At 40.7% G+C, this 21,663-nt stretch overlaps 1 protein-coding gene across 4 annotated transcripts in view; it reads left to right on the plus strand.

Moving 5' to 3' along the window:
* Nucleotides 1-21,663, plus strand: part of csnk1g1 (casein kinase 1, gamma 1) — a 51,063-nt gene that overhangs the window by 25,840 nt on the left and 3,560 nt on the right. The window contains exons 4-13 of one of the 4 annotated variants that reach the window (XM_088992113.1): nucleotides 75-144; nucleotides 6,317-6,468; nucleotides 6,571-6,805; nucleotides 8,918-9,003; nucleotides 11,116-11,200; nucleotides 11,381-11,529; nucleotides 11,600-11,707; nucleotides 14,426-14,536; nucleotides 16,391-16,497; nucleotides 19,478-19,501. In XM_088992113.1, the coding sequence (XP_088848239.1) occupies nucleotides 75-144; nucleotides 6,317-6,468; nucleotides 6,571-6,805; nucleotides 8,918-9,003; nucleotides 11,116-11,200; nucleotides 11,381-11,529; nucleotides 11,600-11,707; nucleotides 14,426-14,536; nucleotides 16,391-16,497; nucleotides 19,478-19,501 (1,127 nt within the window). The remainder of the gene's footprint in view (nucleotides 1-74; nucleotides 145-6,316; nucleotides 6,469-6,570; nucleotides 6,806-8,917; nucleotides 9,004-11,115; nucleotides 11,201-11,380; nucleotides 11,530-11,599; nucleotides 11,708-14,425; nucleotides 14,537-16,390; nucleotides 16,498-19,477; nucleotides 19,502-21,663) is intronic. The other 3 variants (XM_088992114.1, XM_088992115.1, XM_088992116.1) reach the window with 3 other exon arrangements.

Raw genomic sequence — 21,663 nt, forward strand, 5'->3', positions numbered from 1 at the left:
AAAAAACTGAAAATATTGTATATACAAAAAAATGGTAGACAGACTGGTTCTTTCTCCCTTTTGTTTTTGCACAGGAACCTGTAAAGTCAAGGGCACCGCAGTTGCATTTAGAGTACCGGTTCTACAAAACGCTGGGTACTACAGGTAGGTGAGAGTGACAGATATGGCTGATGTTTTGGTTTCACTGGTCCGTGGATTTATGTTGTCATGTGTCATGTGTTGGGCGATTGTATATTTACATAGCAGGTGATTATCCATAACAGTGTTGGGATGTTATATTCAACAGGTTTAGGAACTTACTTTTGTTTTCAGGAAGATGTGTTTCAGCATTTTTTGTGCTTCATAAAATAATACAATTATATATTGGGTCAAAATAGGAACTGGGTGGAATTCATTGCACAGTTGTGCAATGAATCGCTCCTTTTCCTTTCGGCTTTTCCCTTCAAGGGCTCGCCACAACGAATCAGTGTCCTCCATCTTCAGAGGTTTATTCGCATGTTTGGTTTGGTTTTTACGTCAGATGCCCTTCCTGACACAACCCTCTGTATTTATCCGGGCTTGGGACCGGCACAAGAAGACACTGGCTTATGTCCCCTTGTGGCTCCAGAACAAGCAGGTCTATGAACTTAATAACGATGAAGATGCTCAGTAAAAGGCACAGCAACAGAATCAAATACAACATTCAATCTTTACATCGATTGAAATAAAGTGTTCCATTTGTTATTTGGACTAGAAACCAAAATGTCACAGAAATTCTTCCCTGTCAATATGTTGTGGTTCAGAGGTAATTTAAAGGACAACCAACGCCGCCGGACAAGTTGTGTCCGTAATTTGTAAAATCACTTCAAATGTGAGACTAATAAAGGCATATCCAATCCAATTCTTGGGAGTCGGAAAAAAAATATCGATATAACCGGACTATCGATATATCCGATCCTGCGGCATGTAAATTTTCTCCTTGCGTTCATAGAAATAGTATCGTAATAAGCAGTACTATCGATATAACCGATGTCGATATAACGAGACTTTACTGTAGCTATATTAGACCTCTTCAAAATTGACCTTTTTCTTCAAACATATGGAAACTGATATTATTCCCATTCTCCAAGGTCTAACTTAGCTAAATGTACCAGTTATTGTGATATTGGACCTTGGCTATGCCTGCCTTAAGAGCCATGTAATTTTATTGTTGACGTTTTTCAAAAACGCTACAAAATTTGGGATATTATGTCCTTATTTTCATTGTAGCTTTCCAGAGGTTGATGCTATAGCATTGAAAGCGGTACCAAATGAAAGCTAATAAAATTTTCTTGCATATGGTAGTAAACACATGAACACCTGTGTTAATTTTAATTAATTTTTTTGTTCTTTTGACTTCAAGATGGCGCCGTGAGAGTGGCTGCCTTTCCAGCAGCTCATGTATTTTGTTTTTCTACTTTCATTCCTTTCATCACTTCAATCAATTAATTTTGATTCCACAGCAAGCAACAGTGGCATCAACAAGGGTGCAGCGAAGCTTATTGAAGAAAAACTAGGCAAAAAGGTATGAATGGCCAGGAACATTTACTGTATGAAGATGCTCATGTTTTCCAAGGAACTAAAATACAACACGGACACTATCTTCAAGCTGGAGAGGATGAACAAGTTCCTGGCCTTATTCTACACCAGCCACTGGGTGACCACCACATCTGCAGCTGATTGGATTGGATTGGATTGGATATGCCTTTATTAGTCTCACAGTGGAGAAATGGTGGATGCACCTATCCATGACCTCCAGCTTATGAAGAACATGCTGCAATACAAGTAGTGTGACTATTAACTGGCAACCTCTGTTCTCAAGAAAATGAACAATCACCGCTGGTATCTGACCCAGGAACTAGTGCCATTCACTTTGTTCAGTTCACATGCCAGCATGACCAAGTCTGCAAAAGAAAAGCTCACAGTCAAGTTGTCAGAAACAGAGAAACCTGAGAGTTACAGGAAAGGCAAGCCAGTGTCTCCTGTCATCAAGGCAGCTACAGTTCTCACAGACCTGGTAGGGCCAGAGTCTCACTTTCTTTTTGATGCTTTTCGAGTGAAATGTGACTGGCTCACTACTCCTGCTGACACCTGGGAAGACAATGACAGCTACAGGAATGCACAGAAGTTTGTGAGGTCAGTGAGAGTGACCAATGATGTGGCTGAGAGAGGTGTGAAACTAATGAGTGACTTTGCAACTCAGATCACAACTGACCCAGAGCAAAGAAGCTGCTTACTACAAGTTGTGGAGTACCACTGGAAAAAATTGACAGTTTCAAAAAAGCCACATTGAACAAGTGATAATACATGTATTAGTTACATCCTATCTGACAGTTTCTTATGCAATATATGTGTCAGTGCAGTGCTATCATACTACCAAACAGATTTTTGTAGTGTCCTAGCTGTTTGTGCATTAAAATTAGAATTAATGTTCATGTGTTTTATTGTGTTTACCACCATATTCAAGAAAATTTGGTACCACTTTCAATGCTATAGCATCAACCTCTGGAAAGCTACAATGAAAATAAGGATATAATATCCCAAATTTTGCAGCGTTTTTAAAAAATTTCAACAATAAAATTACATGGCTCTGGGAGATATATATATATATATATATATATATATATATATATATATATATATATATATATATATATATATATATATATATATATATATATATATATATATATATAGTAAAGTCTCGTTATATCGATATCGGATATATCGATAGTCCCGGTTATATCGATATTTTTTCGGACTCCCTTGAATATCGATATAACGAGACTTTACTGTATATATATATATATATATATATATATATATGCGTGTGTGTGTGTGTGTGTGTGTGTGTGTGTGTGTGTGTGTGTGTGTGTGTGTGTGTGTGTGTGTATATACACATATATAATAATAATCAGAGCCTTGTCATCAAATGGTGAGTATAGTTTTGATTTTTTTGATTGTTGTTGTGCTGATGACCATTTTGTTTTTGGGAGCCTTTTACTGAGCGAGTTGCTTGTTCTGTAGCCAAAAAGGGAGATAGGTCTTCTTGTGCCGGTGCCAAGCCCGGATAAATACAGAGGGTTGTGTCAGGAAGGGCATCCGACGTAAAAGCTTGGCCAAAACAAACATGCGTATCATACCTCTGAAGATGGAGGTTACTGATTCGCTATGGCGACCCCTTGAAGGGAAAAGCCGAAAGGAAAAGAAGACTTTTTATATGCCGTCCAAATTTTAGTCCTTAAAACGTTGATTTTCCTTTGTACTCATATTCAAAGTCAAAAAGTCAGTCAGCTTTATTGTCAAATATGCTAATATGCATGACATACAGCACAGATGAAATTACTGTGTTCTCGGACCCAGCATGCAAGGCACTTATAATGACTTATATTCGACACTACCCTGATTTGTCATGTTCAAAAATTCAAGTATCATCCACATTGTCAGCTTTGATCACACTTGTCTAGGCTTCTACCACTCCTCTCGCTTGATTACATGTGATTTCCTAAAACTAAAGAATGGCAAAATGTCCTGAACATGACCCAGGACAGCATTAAGTCTTTCGAGAGAGTCTTCCACAACCTCAAGGTTCTGGTGAACAGCCATCCATCCCTATTCCGTACCGCTTATTCCTCATTTGGGCCTGCCAATCACAGGGCACACAAAGACAAACAACAGTCACGCTCACACCTAGGGACAATTTTGAATGTTCAATCTGCCTGCCATGCATGGTTTTGGAATGTGTGAGGAAATCGGAGGACCCGGAGAAAACCCACGCGGGCAAAGTGTACTCAGATACAATCTGTTGGAACTACCGTAGGAGTAAGGGAATTTGTTTGTGATTCAGGGTCCTACATTATTGTGATTGTTTTGCAAAGACAAGGCATGGAAAAGGGCAACTGTGTGGAAGTTCATTAAATATTTAGAGAGTGGGTCTGCCTTTCTGAGTACTAATCTGACTCTCATCTCTCCTCCGGATGGGAGAATTTGACATCATTGCAGCTCCTCATTCCACACAGCCAATTCTGCTGTCATAATGCCCGTGGGTCTTTCAGCATGAATTTGCATTGACTCATGTCCAGTTCTCAAACTGTAACCAACTGTCATTGGATACTAACGAGGGTTAGTCTCAGTTAGTCATTTTTTAGATATTTTCCAAACATATAGGAACTGTTTGTCCCTACAATCCATGAATTGTAATTTTGCTACCAGGTCTGCACAACACTGCACAATTTGGCGGAATGGTTCAGAGTATGTCGTTCACGGTCAGGGGTGCTGTGAAAAGGTTATTTGCAGGCATGAAACATGATATCGGCTTCTTTCCCACTGCAAGGACATTTTAAAACACTTCTGCACTCACCGTACTCTTATTGACTAGATCTTAAATATGATCATGATCTGATTGTCCAAGTGATTCGTTTTTTTCATTTTTTTAGCAACAATGCAGCATTTGTGAAACGCCTACATTATTTTTCAAATCAGTTTTATTTGATGGTTGCGCACAAAATTGCCCTTAAATTCTGATATGAATAGCATAAACATGAAAATAATGTACATTCTAATTTGTTATGGTTGTTTGTATTTGTTCACCCCCTTTGTTATAAAGACCCTAAAAACTCTTAATGAAAGAAAAACCCACAGCACTCTCAGAAATAACTTTTGACAAAAGTAATATTAAATACACAATTATTTTAAAACGGCCTGGACAAAAATCTCAAGGGAAATGTGGCTGGTGCTGAATTCCAGTCATATTCATCCGTAAAACGTGCTAGTCCATGGTTGTCACTCATTTTTTTCGCGGGTCACATTGTAGTTACTGTTTTCCTTGGAGGGTTGTTATGAATTTTGGGAATGTATGTGTCTCTGTAATATCTGGAGGTGGATTAAACATTTACCTTATTTTCCAATGTATAAGGCGCACTAGTGTATCAGGTACACCCCCAATGAATGGTGCATTTTCAAACCTTTTCCATATATAAGGTGCACCGGACTAGAAGGCACACATTCAATGAATGAAAAATATGATATATAAATATATAAAGTTTTCCAAATAAAGCACACCACATTGTAAGGTGCTACAGTAGAGGCTGGGTTACGCACTACTTCTTCTATAAGGGGAAATGGAGTCGGTGGCTGCTGACAGTAGTTGCAAAACCTGTTGTGGCTCAATATTACTTCACATATTAGGCGCACCTGCGTATAAAGCGCACCTGCGTAGAAGGCGCAGGGTCACCTTATGAAGAAGATGAAGGCTTTTCAGTGCGCCCTATACACCGGAAAATACGTTAAATGTTTAATCCCCTCCAGATATTACAAATTGATGAATAGTTTTTAAATCAGAAATCAAGAATCATGACTGTTACTGTTACATGTGACAATCGGACTTTAGCAAGCATCATTTAACTTGAAATGCTTGATTTGCTTTTGTGGTGGATGTAAAATCAATGTGACCAACTCAAAAACTAGACTTCCGGAATATTCAGCGTGAGTCTTAAAACTTAAAATATAGCTATATGCAGTGGAAAAAATATGCTCAGTAGAAGTCATTTGAAGCCATTTTACAAAATATGGACACAACTTGTCCGGAGACGTCGGTTGTCCTTTAATGCAGTCCTTAGTCATACTAACATTGTCTCAAAAGGTTTGAAGTGTCCATCCGTGCACTATAATAATGCATATTCACATGTAGAAAACACTGGGCTTTCTTTTGTCGATAATCATGGGTCTCCTGTCCTTATTTTTTGTTAGTTCTCTAAGTCTCCTTTTTTTGGCTGTTGAATTCATCCACTTATTTACACCATCTCCAAGATGACACATTTTTGGCCTCCCACAGACATGAGGTGCCTGTAGTACAATTAGCAACCCACAGCATTGGATAATAGTGTCCAGATACGCAGCATGGAGCGCAGCATGACTCTTACTTGTCCATATGCTGGCAAGAGCATATAATACGCTGTCGTTCCTTTGTAAGGATGACTGCTGTATGTAGACCACAGCATGACCACTGTTGAATTAGAAAATACATACAGTAGTTCTCTCAAGATGCTTATACACTTGCAAATAAATAATGTGAACTTGCTAGATACCAACCTTACCAAAGTTGGCACTTCCTTTGGTACTGTCCAGGACGGTTTTTCATCAAATCAAGCAGTCCCATATTTATGTAGTGAAGTGCTTCCTTTGGATTGAGTGATAGTGGAAAGAATTGTTGATTTTCTATTGGGCACACACAAGAAGATCACAATGTCACTCCGTTGCTGCTGTTTGCACTCTGGCAATTTGTTTTTATGTGTTTTAGCTGAGGGTGTGCCACAAGTGTTTTACTTTGGACCCTGTGGGAAATACAATGCCATGGTTCTGGAGCTCCTGGGCCCAAGTCTGGAGGACTTATTTGACCTATGTGACAGGACCTTTTCATTGAAGACTGTCCTAATGATCGCAATTCAGTTGGTGAGTTTTTCCCCAATCACATAGTGTATGCACTTCGGTCTTTGGTACTCTTCTGTCTTCTACGTTGTTACACTCTGGCTGACATGTATCCTTTCTCCCCAGATATCTCGAATGGAGTATGTGCATTCTAAAAACCTCATCTATAGAGATGTCAAACCTGAAAACTTTCTCATTGGACGGCAGGGGAATAAAAAGGAGCACATTATTCATATTATTGACTTCGGCTTGGCCAAAGAATACATCGACCCCGAGACCAAAAAACACATTCCATACCGGGAGCATAAGAGCTTGACTGGCACTGCCCGCTACATGTCGATCAACACACATTTAGGCAAAGGTACGCAAGGCTATCCCAACTCTTGGCTTTATTTTGAAGTTCTCTTTAGCAGTGTTTCTCAATTGTTGTCATCCTGGCACCCACATTTTTATGATATTTCAAAGTTGTGACCCCTTTTTATTTGTTAAGAAGAATAAATCATTTATTCAAAAATAGCCTCTGAAAGTACATGTACAGCAAATATTTTTAAACACCTTCAAATGAATCTGACTATTCCAACAAAAGCATATTTTTTACAACGATGCCTGCTAAGCAAAGGCAATTGCATTGCATTGTATTTTTTACAGGGTAAACTAATGACTCGAGCGCAGGTGAGTAACATTTCCTGTCCCTCAACGAAATGTGGAAACTTTGTCTCTGTATTGCACGCACAAAAATATTCTAATGCAAATCGTATCCTGTCCGTAGCCCGCCAAAAATGGGTTCGCGATCCACTTCTTGGTACTGAATCACCAGTTGAAAATCACTGCTTTAAAGAGTTTTATATCCGTTTGTTTGCATCTGTGTAAGCTCTCAGTCGTACAGGAATGGTCCATCGAAGAAAAGGTTTCTTCAGCCGTCGTCTGTACTTCTTTGAAGGTGTCAGTCGTTTCGCTTCTAATCCAAGAACCTTTGTCAGCAAACTAAAGTCTTACTGGTAGTTTCGGCGCTATATATATATCCCTAGTGTCCAAACGTAGCGGTGCCGGACTCTGCAAAGATTGGTCCCTGCTCTCAGGTTGGGGGGAGCAGAGGACTAATCACTGCGGCTCCACTGATTGCTTCTATTGTCCTGACTGACGACTGGCCTGATTGCCCAATTTGCCCTGGTATCACTTCATCAGCATAACTAAGGCTATGTTGCCTAAGGAGTCTATTGTACGAACGGTCCAAATTGAACCTCACCCCACCATTACGGTAAAAGGACAACCGACATGACTTTTTTGTTTCCTAACAGAAAAACGTTTTATCGCATCTAAAATACCCAAAACACGCAGTATGATATTTTTAGTCAAATGCAAAACACAAATAAAAATGACTTAAAGTGTGCTGAAACTGCAAAAAAATTGAAACAGGAAGTGGCCAGTTTCAGAAGGTCCCGCCCCCTTGTTCGTGGTGTCACGCCAAGATGTCTTGCCTTGCTCGAGAATCAAAACAATGGCTTCAGATTTGGAGAACATGCTTTCTTGTTACTCATCCAGTTATGAATATGATTCAAATAGTTCTGAAGAGGAAAGCATACATGTTTGCAATCGATTAAATAATTTATTCTGTGTCATTTTGAGGCAATGGGGGGGAGGGGGAATGTCACACCCACAACAGGCAGAAGATAGCGACAAATCTCCGTGTGTAATAATAATACATAGGCTCAATGGGCTCAAAATGTTTCACAACACACAAGGATTCACCATTGCGTGATTCATGTGTTTTCCTTCTAATTTCGCCATCAACACTGATCAACACGAAGTTTTCAGACCAAACAAAGTACCGCAAAATGCATTGACGTGATGAAAGGACTGCTGCAATGTGTTCTTTCTCAGTCAGGGGCGTTCATTCGGTGACTCAACTCAACTCAAAAACAAGACTTCCGGAAAATTCAGCGCGAGTCTTAAAACGTAAAATATAACTACAGTAAAGTCTCGTTATATCGATATTCAAGGGAGTCTGAAAAAATATCGATATAACCAGGACTATCGATATATCCGACCCTGTTTGCATGTAATTTTCTCCGTGCGTGCATAGAAATAGTATCGATATAACCGGGACTATCGATATATCCGATATCGATATAACGAGACTTTACTGTATATACGATGGAATCTTTGTGAAATACGCTCAGTAGTCGTTTGAAGCGATTTTACAAATTATAGACACAACTTGTCCGGAGACGTCGGTTGTCCTTTAAGGGAAGAATTTTGCTGTTTTATGAAAATAGCTTCTTTTACTCCCCTTTCGAACCATCTATTTTCTTTCGCTAAGATTTTAACCTCATTGTCGTCAAATGTGTGGTTGCTAGCTTTTAGGTGCATATGTACTGCGGATTGAGGCCCACTAGTATTATTCCTGCGATGTTGATAAAGGTTTGGCTTCTGAAAATTGTTCATCAGAGAAAAATTTTAACTCTTAATTTAGAGCAAAGCCGGCGAGATGACCTGGAAGCTTTAGGTCACATGTTCATGTATTTCCTTCGTGGGAGTTTGCCATGGCAAGGACTCAAGGTAACAGCAAATCAGTTGCTTTTTTTCCCACATACGGTATTGGATGGATGGATTGGACGTGTTTCAATCTACTCATCCACCAAGCATTAAAACTGAGCTTTAAATATTCGTGTCGAGAAAGAATACAGTGGGGCCTTGGATTACGAACTTAATTGGTTCCCAGACAGAGTGTGTAAGGTGAAAAGTATGTATCCCAAAAATTAATTTCCCACAGGAAACCATTAAAATGAGAATAATCCATTCCCAGGTCTCCATAAAATATAATTTTCAACTAAATAAGCCTTAAAACTACACACAATATACCTTATTCTATGTATAATACATGTGCTATTGTATTGTAATGAAAGAAATACACTGCACTGTATAATAAAGTCATTTTATTTACATTTGTGATGGTCGTTGATGGCTCTTAATTGACACCTGTTGCTTTCTGACTTGTAAGGTCTTACGGAACTGAGGCATCACATTATCATTCATCATGTTGATGATTCTCATAGCCACAGTCTTTTCTGGATGGAACTGTTCAATAAAAGCCTGCACATCATTCCACTTAGCAGCCATCTCCTCCTCCTCGCCCTCAGATGACAACTCCTGAATGGCTTACTTCTGCTGGTCCTCTTGAAGGCAAATTAAATCCTCTGTGTTGAAGACCTCATTATGGTCAGCAACAAGTTCCTCGATGTCATCTGCATCCACTTCGGGTCCCGTATGTGCTGGCAGAGATTTTATTACAACAAAAGGCGCGAGTCCGATGATTCCACGGACCCGTAATGACGCGACAAAAGAAGGCGGGCGGGGGCGATCCGTCCAGCCTATCAAGCTAGGCAAAATAAAATGGCACACGTGGGTGCAACAACTCGCGATCCCGGAAAGCAACAAACTTACGCGATCGCGGCTAACAATCACCTCCGGCGAAGCAAACTCTTTTGCTGGCAAGTCCAAGACCCTGGCGAGGCGTCGTAATCATGTCACTGGTGAGGTGACAGTGACTCGTTGAAATGTCCCAGTATCTGTGATTAGGGGATTGACAGCAGCTGGCGGAGGTCGGGAGTGGCGGTCCCGCCCCAGCTGTCAACTCGCACCTGACAAGTTCGGTCTCATTAGTCACGTGAAAGCATCGCGTAAATAACGCCTTTGGGTAAAGCTTTGTTGCGAAGGATGGTAGCAATGGTGGACTTAGCATATCGGTACCGGGCTCTTTATTTGTAGAATGGTACTAGAAAGTTACTCTCAGGGAAGTGACACACAGTGTGGAAAATGTGTCAGGCTGAGATTCACATGAATGCCGGGGTGCGCACCTGTGACGCCACAAACACACACCTCGTTCGTGTTTCTCAATGATCTCCTTCTTCTCCTCGACTGTAATTTTGTTTTGTGTCTTGTTCGGCTGAACGCGAGCCGGTGGTGGGGTTTTTTTCGGTCCCATAACAGCAAACGTATCGTTGAAGACGATCGACGTGTGCCACTCAAAGAAAAGGGGTGTGGAAAGTTAGGCCGGCTGGGGCGCTGTTCGGTCGTGTGCTTTGGTGTTCTTCCGCCGAAGATTACTCCGCCAGCCGTGGTGGGGGGTGTGTATAGTGAAAAGTAGTGCTTAATCCAAGGTTCAATTTTCATAAATTTAACGTTCGTAAACCGAAAAGTTTGTAAGGCAAGGTGTTCGTAAACCGAGGCCCCACTGTATTAAGAACTCATTAAAATGACTTCTATGTAATTGTTTTGAAAATACATTGTCACTGTCATCTTGTAAACAAGGTATTGAGGTATATGAGTTCCTTTTTTAATCTTGATTTTTCATTGTATCAAATTCTATTATTCATTAACGGTTTATCGAAGGCCTCAGTGCAAGGCCAATAACTATGTGAATGCTTGGAGTTTAATGGTCTGAACAACAAATGACCCCGGTCCCAATCCCATCTAACACTATGGAGGTAAACCTGAATACAAATGAAATAAAAAATACAGGACAAAAATTCCAGCGACAAAAGAGTCGTTATATTTTGGCGTGTCGGTATGCATACATTGGGGTGACCATCCAAACATTGTTACCCTGTGGTGGTCCATACAACTGCTTCAAGTCATGAATGAGTTCCTTATGTGTTGGATCTTCCGCAGGCTGACACACTGAAAGAGCGATACCAAAAGATTGGAGACACGAAACGAAATACTCCCATCGAGGTCTTGTGTGAGAACTTTCCAGGTATTTTGCTGAATGTACCGGTGTAATGGTAACCAACAAAGCTGTTTATCTGTCAATTATCAAACATGTTTGGTAATTGTGTAAATAATATGGATGAATATGTTATATTTTATAGGTCGCCACAAGCACTGGTGCATGTACCTGTCTTAAATTCACAACCTTTGATGTTGTTTCTTTCAGAGGAGATGGCCACCTACCTGCGATATGTAAGACGGCTAGACTTCTTTGAAAAGCCAGACTATGAATATTTAAGGACTTTATTCACTGAATTGTTTGAGCGCAAAGGCTACACCTTCGACTACACGTACGACTGGGTTGGCAGGCAGATAGTAAGTGACATGTCAAACGTGAACTGGAATATCATATCCGATGTATTTATGAGTTCTGGCTTCCCTCTAGCCCACGCCAGTGGGGTCTATCCATATAGACTCTGGGACATCTGCAGTCACAAGAGAGAGCCATCCTCACAGAGACCGGACGTCAGCACACCCACCAATAAGAAATCAGGTATGAATGCTTTTGTATTTGGGACACTGCACGTTTTGGTTGGTGCACTCAGGTGCACACATGGCTACAGCAATTTCTATTCAGAAAATATAAATTTTAATTTGTCGTGAATTAATATTGAGACAGAAACAAACCAAACAACAAATAACAGATTACATTGGTCGATAAATATTTACTTAAAAAATAATCAGAGATCCAGGTAAATGTATCTGGATCAAATGTTATGTTATAATAATAATGTAATAATAATAATAATAATAATAATAATAATAATAATGTGATATTAAATATGAATATAAATTAGGGGTTAGGTTCAGCAAGAGGTGTATTTTCTGAAACGCCTTAGCTATACTTTACAACTTGGTAATATTTGTGTTGCACAAGCTTTAATATCTCTCTCTCAAAATATCTTAAAGGACAACCTACACCACTTTTTTGTTTCCTAACTGACATCAGAAAAACGTTTTATAGCATCTGAAGTACCCAAAACACGCAGGATGATATTTTTAATCAAATGCAAAACACCAATAAAAATGACTTAAAGTGTCTAAAAACTACTTCAAATTGAAACCGGACGTGGCCAGTTTCAGAAGGTCCCGCCCCCTTGTTCGGGGTGACACACCAAGACGTCTTGCCTTGCTCGAGAATCAAAACAATGGCTTCAGATTCGGAGAAGATGCTTTCTTGTTACTCCTCCAGTTATGAATAGGATTCAAATAGTTCTGAAGAGGAAAGCATACATGTTTGCAATCGATTAAAGAATTTATTCCGTGTCATTTTGAGGCATCCCACCCACAAGATGGCGACAAAGCTCCGTGGAAATGGGCTGATTTTTCTCCTTGGAATTTTTGTCAGTGAATATCAAATAGTAGTCTTGGTGAGTCTGTGTAAGCTCTCAGTCGTACAGCAGTGGTCCATCGATGGAAAGGTTTCTTCAGACGTCATCTGTACTTTAAATTAAAAAAAAAGTACAGATGACGGCTGAAGAAACTTTTTCATCAGTGGTCTTGGTGCAACACACAACGATTCACCATCGCGTTATTCATGTGTTTTATGTATTTCCTTGGATCATTGGCATACACAAACCACTCCACCATGGTAAGGCAATGGCTCACTGATCATATGCTGTTGAATAGCTCTGTTCAAGCCAATGTAATTAAGTACTCCTGTATATGTCTTTTCCCAAACACTTTCCACATTTTGTGACAGGAGCATAATTTCCATCATGATTCATAGCTCTTAACTGTAGGTGAGGGCAGGAATGTTGAGGGAGTTGTATATCGAGAGCTTCTCCCTTCTGGCCCAGCTTCCTCTTCAACATGACATAGTCATCATGCTCGATTATTTGCATCTTCGACTATCGAAGCTGTGTTAGGCTTGGCTAGTCCCACAGTCTGCTAGTCTGTCGGGTGGAGTACCACAGACCAAAACAGCCCAATAAGACTGCTTCTGCTTGCTGGCACCCTTTAAAATTGGTGTCTACCAGTGGCTTCAAGGATTGCTGACACGACAGGCACCAACCACTTTGCTGCCACAGCTCCAATCGACCACCTCAACAACGGAGGTGCAGAACATGGTCCAATTAGACCCACTGTCTCCTGGACCCCTCCTTTCTCACAGGAGATTCTTCCAGATGTGTCCAACAAACACCTACAATAAGTTTGGTTCTTGCAGGTTGAGGCGGCATATTCCCTCACCATCTGAGCCAGCATACCACCAGATCAATTTACTGCTCTGCCACTCTCTTCACTTGAGTGCAAAACATTCGACCACAACCATGAAGTCAAGAATCACATCCAGGAATGGAAGAACATTATCCAATATATTTAGTTTTTCATCATAGTGGTCTTTCAAGCCTTGCCTTTTTTGGTTCCTCATGTTGAAGCTTAGCTCCAGAAAACGTATTTCCTTGGATCATTGGGATACACAAACCACTCCAACATGGTAAGGCAAAGGCTCACTGATCATATGCTGTTGAATAGCTCTGTTCAAGCAAATGTAATTAAGTACTCCTGTATATGTCTTTTCTCAAACACTTTCCACATTTTGTGACAGGAGCATAATTAAAGTAAAAGTACAATTTGAGTGTTGTGGAAGATTAAAACTACTTCAACAGCCATCAAGTATCAAAATATGTTCTCAATGAGTTGACCACGCTGCCATTGTAATTACAGTAAAGTCTCGTTATATCGATATCGGATATATCGATAGTCCCGGTTATATCGATACTATTTCTATGCACGCACGGAGAAAATTACATGCAAACGGGGTCGGATATATCGATAGTCCCAGTTATATCGATATTTTGTCGGACTCCCTTGAATATCGATATAACGAGACTTTACTGTATTTTGATTACATAATGTCTTCATACACGATTAGGTTTTGTTTTCTGAAACACATTGGGTGGTTGATTATTGGTTCAGCAATATTTTATTTTATGTTTCGATGAAGCAGAAGACAGTATTAGATAATTTCTTTGGTTTCTGGCACATATGTTTCAGTTCTCTGTCTGATTATTAGCCTTGCTTGGTTTGATTTTGCTCTTATTTTGTTGTTTTGGTCATTCTCCAATGTCTGTGGTGCTTGCATGAACCTGGCCTGGCGCACTTGAATACCTATCTTTCCTAATGCAACTGTTCCATCATCCCTCCCTCTCTCATTGCTCCCCCAAACCCACTTCTCCCCCATGACTCGACATCCCCAACTCCTGAGCAGACAGCAGTCTCTGATCGACGAGGAGCATGGGAGGTGCAGCCCTCTCGCCAAGCAAACTCCTCCTACTTGACCTCTCACCTAGCAGCGGACAGGCACGGGGGCTCAGTGCAGGTATACACCCCTCACCCAATCAGACCGTCACCTCATCCAGGTCTGATGCCTCAGATCTGTCTTGTAACACCTTAGTGGCATTGTCTCAAGAGCACAGGTGGTCTCTATACAAGGTGTACCTAAATCATTCTTGTACATTTATCATTCTGATAATTTATCTAATCCTTCTGATTAATTGAGATTATTGTCTCTATATGACTGGAAAAAATGACAGTTTGTCCCATTTAGTCAATGAGGTGTGTGAGACAGATCGATTGTCACGTCCTTCTCCCAAACTTGTGTGCCTCTGGCTGGTGAATGTCTTATTCAACCCCACCCCTACACACCACCTCATTTATGCATGTTGTCATGGTGCCTGACCCCGCAGACAGTGATGATGCCATATAGCAGCATATTTTACCTTTAATTTGACTGTACTCGAAATGACATCTTTGCATACCTTGTGCTTCTTGCATGGCAGGTTCACCCAAATTTGTTCATACGCTTACTATCATTCTGAAATGGTCTTCAAGAGGGACATTCATCTCACAATACAGCAGGACATTAAAGATGGACTACACCCCATTGCAGGATGTTGGCAGACCTCTGATTTGTACAGCTTTAAAATGATTGTGGGCTGTTGTCATGTTAATGTTTACATTTAAACCATAATGACGATACAAGTGCAAAACATGTTGAAATACTTCAGGCAATTTAAGCACAATGATTAACAAGGAAGAGGTAAAGGTCATGTCAATAATTCACCTCACACACCGAATATTTATTTTATGTAAGCATTTTTGAAGTGCCAAAACCAAGAATTGCCATGGCAATATTGTTTACTGAGCAATGCCACTTTGAATCTTCAAGAGAAACATTCAACTCTTTCGACTCTACATTTCCTTGCTTCTGCCTCATTTCAGCACACTGTGGCAATCGGAGAAACGCAGAAGTTTCTCTCCAAATAAAAATGAATTAGGTGAAATCGGCACTTTAAAATTTGAACGTTATAGGAGTGGAAATGTAAGCAGGTAGAGGTTTGACTGTACAGTATGCATAGCAAACAGTTTATATTTACCTCAAGTGTATTTGTGATTAAAATGTTTGTTAGTTTGATTGTTTTAATATAACCAGGAGAAACATTCATTCATTCATTTTTCCAATACACTTAATCCTCCCTCACAAGGATCATGGGGGATGATGAAGCCTATCCCGACTGTCATTGGGCAGTAGCAGAGGAACAGTAGCCAACCTGAAACAGTAGCCAACCAATCGCAGGGTACATAGAGACAAACCACCATCCACACTCGCACTCATAATCACGCTCACACTTCGTGACAATTTAATGTGTTCAATCAGCATGTTTTTGGAACGTGGGAAGAAACTGGAATACCCGGAGAAAACCCATGCAGGCCCTGGGAGAACATGCAAGCTCCACACAGAGAGACCGGTGCGGGGCTTGAAACTCAGCACTGTGAGGTCGACACACGAACCACTGGACTCCTGGGCCGCTCCCGGGAGAAACTGAGAAATCTAAATACCCATCAGGGCCATAGAACATTAGGAATGCTGTATGCATTCAGCCACCGAGTGAGGCATTCTGTACTGACATGATTTAATGTCATGAATTTGAACCATTTCTGCAACTTTCAGTTAATCTGCATCATACCTCCCAGTAATGCAGTGCATCTTTTGTGTTATAGATGTGCGGCTTGCTCTTTGCTACTCTGAGAGTAACCCTTGTTCAGTGTTACATTGTTTTCACCCACTGAAATCACTTGTGGGGTCAAGCGGATGCTAGCGAACACGTTCACTTCTACTTGTGTGTGTACTTGAGATGTGATGTGAAGATATGTGTTTCTGTGTGCACCACAGGTGGTCAGCTCAACCAACGGGGAGCTGAATGCTGACGATCCGCTTGCAGCTCATTCCAATGCGCCCATCACCGCCCAGGCAGAGGTGGAAGTGGTGGACGAGGCCAAGTATGTGTCATACAGCCGCGCCGCTTCTCTTGCTTGTCCTTATGCTGCCTCCTCTCTTTCCTGCTCTTCCTCGCCACTTTGTTTTGCTTTGCTGTAGAAGTGTGACATCCTTCATCTTGATCCAACTCACTTGGATCTCGTTTGCCTGTGTGGCTTGCTCATCTTTGACTGTTTGTCCATCAGACTTTCATGGGATTTGCCCCCCGCCCCCAACATAACACACCTATTGTGTGAAATCTGAGATGTTAATTTTCAGCTTCGACCACTCCCACCAATGTTTTCCGCTTCCAGCCTAAATGGTCTCTTTTAGAAGAACCCTGTTTGTTAATTTACAATGTATCCAGCAAGTAATCCCGGCCCTCCACGTTTTTTCTACATTCCACTGTTTCATTTCAAAATGCAGGAAATTCTGTGTTTTCCCCCTCAAAATTCTTCACATAGCATTCATAACAACAATATGGGAAAGCAAGTGTGTGTTTTTTATTTTGAAATTGGAAACAAAAATTCACAAATAATCACAGCCTGGGACGCCATGAAGCTCACAGTTGGGCTTAAGTACATCGTTTTCCCACCCACAACCTCACTAGAGTCCAGCCCTGGTTAATTCATTTGGAAAGGCCTCTTCATAAGATCCCACAGATGATGATGCATGTTAGAACATGAACCAAGCATGAATTCAAAGGGGTTGTCTGTCAACCGCCAAGCACAACATTGTCTCAAAGCACAAATATCGGAAAGCATACAGATAAAAAAAAATACAAAGCCACATCATGAAGTTAGGATAATTTTTCATCACTAGAAACTGGGGAAACGCGTTGTCATCATAGGGTGTTGTATGTAGAAATTTGAGGGGAAAAAATAATGGATTTGATTTTAGGATGATTGGGCTGTTGGGTAATAAAAAGCGAAATGCTGTGAGTATTTTTCAGATGCGCTGTCTCTTATCTTCCAATCCAATAAAACGTAGTCCATACACATCTTCCTTCAGCACCTGGCATCAAAATACCAAAATGACTTACAGTATAAAAAAAAACGTCAACAATAAATTGAGTAGCTTTCATTTCAATAAATTACATAAAACACTTGCGTCCCTTCCTGGCTGGATTTCAAAAGATTCAACAGACGATGATTTACTTTCTATGAATCGCATTCATTTGCCCTCGTTTCTATTTTTGTGTAATAACGAGCCATCCTCCACTGGTGTCCATTCACTCACTTGTTTGATGTGATGATTGGCGTCATGGCTGGCAGGTACTTTGATGGCCCCAACAGGACTCATGCTGCTGCCAGCTAATTAAGAGTGAATCACAGTGAAATGGCGTCGTGCATAAATTTCTACACTGCCGGCAGATGTTGTGTGATAGATTTACAACACCAGATTTTCAAAGATACCATAGGACCGAAGGCAAATACAAAATCACACGTAATATGCTTGGCAATTCTTTTCTGACTGGTAAAATACTGGCCATCAGCACCCCTATCACGACTGACATTACAGAAATTCTGTGGCTTACCGAATATGATTAAATGAGAATAGGACAAATGTTTACCGTTTCCGATTGAGTCTGATCCACAAGTCTCATACATAGTCGTGCATTGGCTGCATTTTTCACCCTTGGGTTATTTCCTTATATGCTGCATTGAATAATAATACATTTCATTTATAAGCGCCTTTCAAAACTCTCAAGGTCACTTTACAGTCACAGGATCGTTTTTTCTGCGGGTGAGCAGCGGCAGCCACACGTGCCAGTGTTCACTCAACCTGGAAGTAACTCAAATAGATAGAAAGCTACCTAACTAACATACAGCTAATAGATAGCCAGCTATATAGCTAGCTAACCAGTCAACTAGATAACCCGATAGCTAATAGATAGCTAGCTAGATAGCCAGCCAGGGAGCTAGATAGCAAATAGATAGCTAGCGAGATAGCCAGCTACATAGCTGGATAATAATAATAATACATATCATTTCTAAGCACCTTTCAAAACTCTCAAGCTCACTTTACAGTCACAGGATCGTTTTTTTCTGCGGGTGAGCAGCGGCAGCCACACGCGCCAGCGTTCACTCAACCCGACAGTAACTCAAATAGATAGAAAGCTAGCTAGCTAATAGATACCCAGCTAGATAGCCGGCCAGGGAGTGAGATAGCAAATAGATAGCTAGCAAGATAGCCAGCTAGATACCTGGATAATAATAATAATAATAAGCAGGAGCCACATGCGCCATGTTTCACTCAACCCGGAAGTAACTCAACTAGATAGAAAGCTATAAGACCTTATAGTCAATAATAGAGCCATTTTTAACATTGCAGACGTTGCCTTGGCATTCCACCCAAATGTACCAACATGGGGGAGTGGAAGTGCTTGCTAAAAGTGGAAAGGACCCAATGTGACGATTGTATGATCACAGGTGTTGTCCAAAAGCATTTTCAGGAAGCGTTTTACGTTTTCCAGATGGATTCAACACTCGATAGTTGATGCTCAATTCATGGGGATGCACTGAGAAGTCATTAACTTCTCTCAACCTCCATCTCCAGTTCAGATTTGAAATGTTAGACCTGGCCTGCGTTTCGTCCACACGGTGTGTAGGAGGAGCGGCGGTAGTTGCGTCACTAACATAACGTGTGACGTAATGGCAGCACATTGAGGTTTTTCCTACCAGTGAAATTAAAATCGACATGAAGACGAGCTGCGTACATTTGTCCTCTTTTCGTTTTGTGCTCTATGTCTCGTATCACCGTTGGCATAAATCGGGTGAGTGCTGAATCCAATGGTGTAATGTGAACTTCCTGAGACCAATTCAGAACTAGCGAGTGCTCTCGTTCCTTGTTGTAACCCCGCCCACCCTTGCCCAATGTGTGTGTCTGTCCTTGTCCCTGTGTATGTGTGTGTTTTGCATGCGCTGTGTCGTTATCATCTTGTTCTTGCTGTATTAATCTTTCTTCCTTTTGTCTTTACGCTCTTTGTTCTCTCTTCTGTAGCTGCGTGAAAATGCTCAACCTGTGGTGAGTCCCTCTCTGCTCGTCCACCTCAGCCTCATGCGACAGGGAGTGGATCAGCCTCGGCTGGCACAACCCACTCGTTGGGTTTTTGAATCATAACTGAACTCATTGGGAGTACCTTGACTTGTGGCGTATCAAACGCGACTTGAAACATGTCAAAAGATGTGGTCCTTTTTGTTTGGCTCCAAGCAGTTACCGTATTTTCCGCACTATAAGGCGCTTCAGATTATGAAACGCACCTTCAAGGAATGGTCTATTTTAAAAACTGTTTTCAATGATGGGGCACACGGCATTGTCAGGCGCTGAGAAGAAAAGCTCGAATAGTGACTGGTTTCACTTTGCGTCCACTAGATGCCACTATGCTGCCACTATGGAAATTAATCATGTGAATTGTGAATTTCTCCATTGTGAGACTAATACATCCTATCTTAACTCATTGGCTGCCATTTCCGAATTTATTCGGGAATTGAAAAATGTGATGTGGAGCGCCATTTCCGAATTTGTTTGGGTTTTGGGTTTTTTTGTGGGGGATGTGTTTCCTTTCCACGAGAGGGCAGAATTTGCCTTTGGTCCATGTTAGTGCTTTGTTACAGCTTCAGCTGTTGTTAAAGCGCTATATAAATCAATATGTATTTGTTGTATTTTGTACAGCCGGACCCTTTTGAAACTCAGATAACTCCAGACCCATAAAATTTAGGAATTAACTATTTTTTTCTGATGAAAGAAGGGCATCTAAGGTTTCTTACACTGCATTGAATGTTATGTAGTCCTAAAACTCAATATTCTGTGGGTCCTGCAATTTGAGTGAAAATGATAACAACCCTAGCACTGGAGTGGACACGTATTTGCACATTGTCCGGCAGTGAATGAGTTAAATAATAATGGTATGACAAAACAATAAATCAGGATTTTCTTGGAATTCCAAATTTTTCAAATTTTTATGAAAGTTCTTCTGCGGAATTGAGATATTAGTTGACAACATTGAACGAACACGCGCATTTGATTTCATTGTTTTGCTTGTAGCGTCACCTCAAGCGAAGTGCGCCTTGTTAATTCAACAAAAAGACACACAAACCTCCTGGGCTCAGATCCACGAGGAGCTAAATATCCTTTAAAGCAGGGGTCTCAAACTCAATTTACATGGGGGCCGCTGGAGGCAGAGTCTGGGTGAGGCTGGGCCGCATCGGTTTTTCTACAAGAAAATTACAGATAAAACATTCCGATGTTCTCAAAATCTTTATTTTTAACGCACACAAAATGAATTAAATGAATGGAAAAAACGAATAAACAATAAATGAACCAGTAATAAATAAATAAAATAATTTAATGATCATAAGGCAGTTACAGACGACTGAAAAAACCACAGGAACACTAATTATTTTAATAAAGTTTCAAATGTCTCAGTTCTTTAACCTTTAACTTTCTTAACATAAAGAAAATATTGAACATGAACTGTCCTAAACATTGCTTCTATTGCCTACTTGTTCAGCTCCACACACAAGTTTCATTCATATCAATCATGCGGGCCGCACGAACATTAATCTTTCATATCAAGGCGGGCCGCAAAATATTCTTTCGGGGGCCGCATTTAGCCCGCGGGCCGCGAGTTTGAGACCCCTGCTTTAACGTCTCGCTCAGCTCCTTCTTCCTTTGTTTGGTCAGTAGTTCACTTTTCTTATCGTATTATCTTCGTTTCATTATGGTTGCACAGAGCTCACCAAGTAGTTATGTGCAGCCGAATAGTCGAGCAAAACTCTTTTCGGTTTCAACTGGTTCCTGCGAATAATCACCACTAGATGGTATAGGAACACGAACTGTAACAATTCAGTGGAGACTATGAAGAGGGTTACATTCTCTTTTTATTCATCTTTTTATTCATTCGGGTGATGGTATGCAACATCGGCGTTTGAGTAAATTGGAACTCTTTTGGGCGTAGCTTTATCGTGCGGAAAATACTGCAAACCTTTTGGAAGGTGAGCGTTACAGCGACAGGACCCAGTCGTAGTTCTGATCTAAAACTTTGTTGTCTCTGTTTATTGATTGAACCACTGGCTCATCATGTCTTGGCTCTTCTGCTCTACACTCTATCCTTTTGGACAATCTTTTTCCCCGCTTTGAGTTGTTAAAATAATATATTTGAAAGTTATTTTCAAGCAAATGAGTAA

The sequence above is a fragment of the Hippocampus bargibanti genome, linkage group LG03 (genome assembly GCF_051943395.1).
Source record: "Hippocampus bargibanti isolate YZ-2025 linkage group LG03, ASM5194339v1, whole genome shotgun sequence".
NCBI classification, from domain to species: domain Eukaryota; kingdom Metazoa; phylum Chordata; class Actinopteri; order Syngnathiformes; family Syngnathidae; genus Hippocampus; species Hippocampus bargibanti.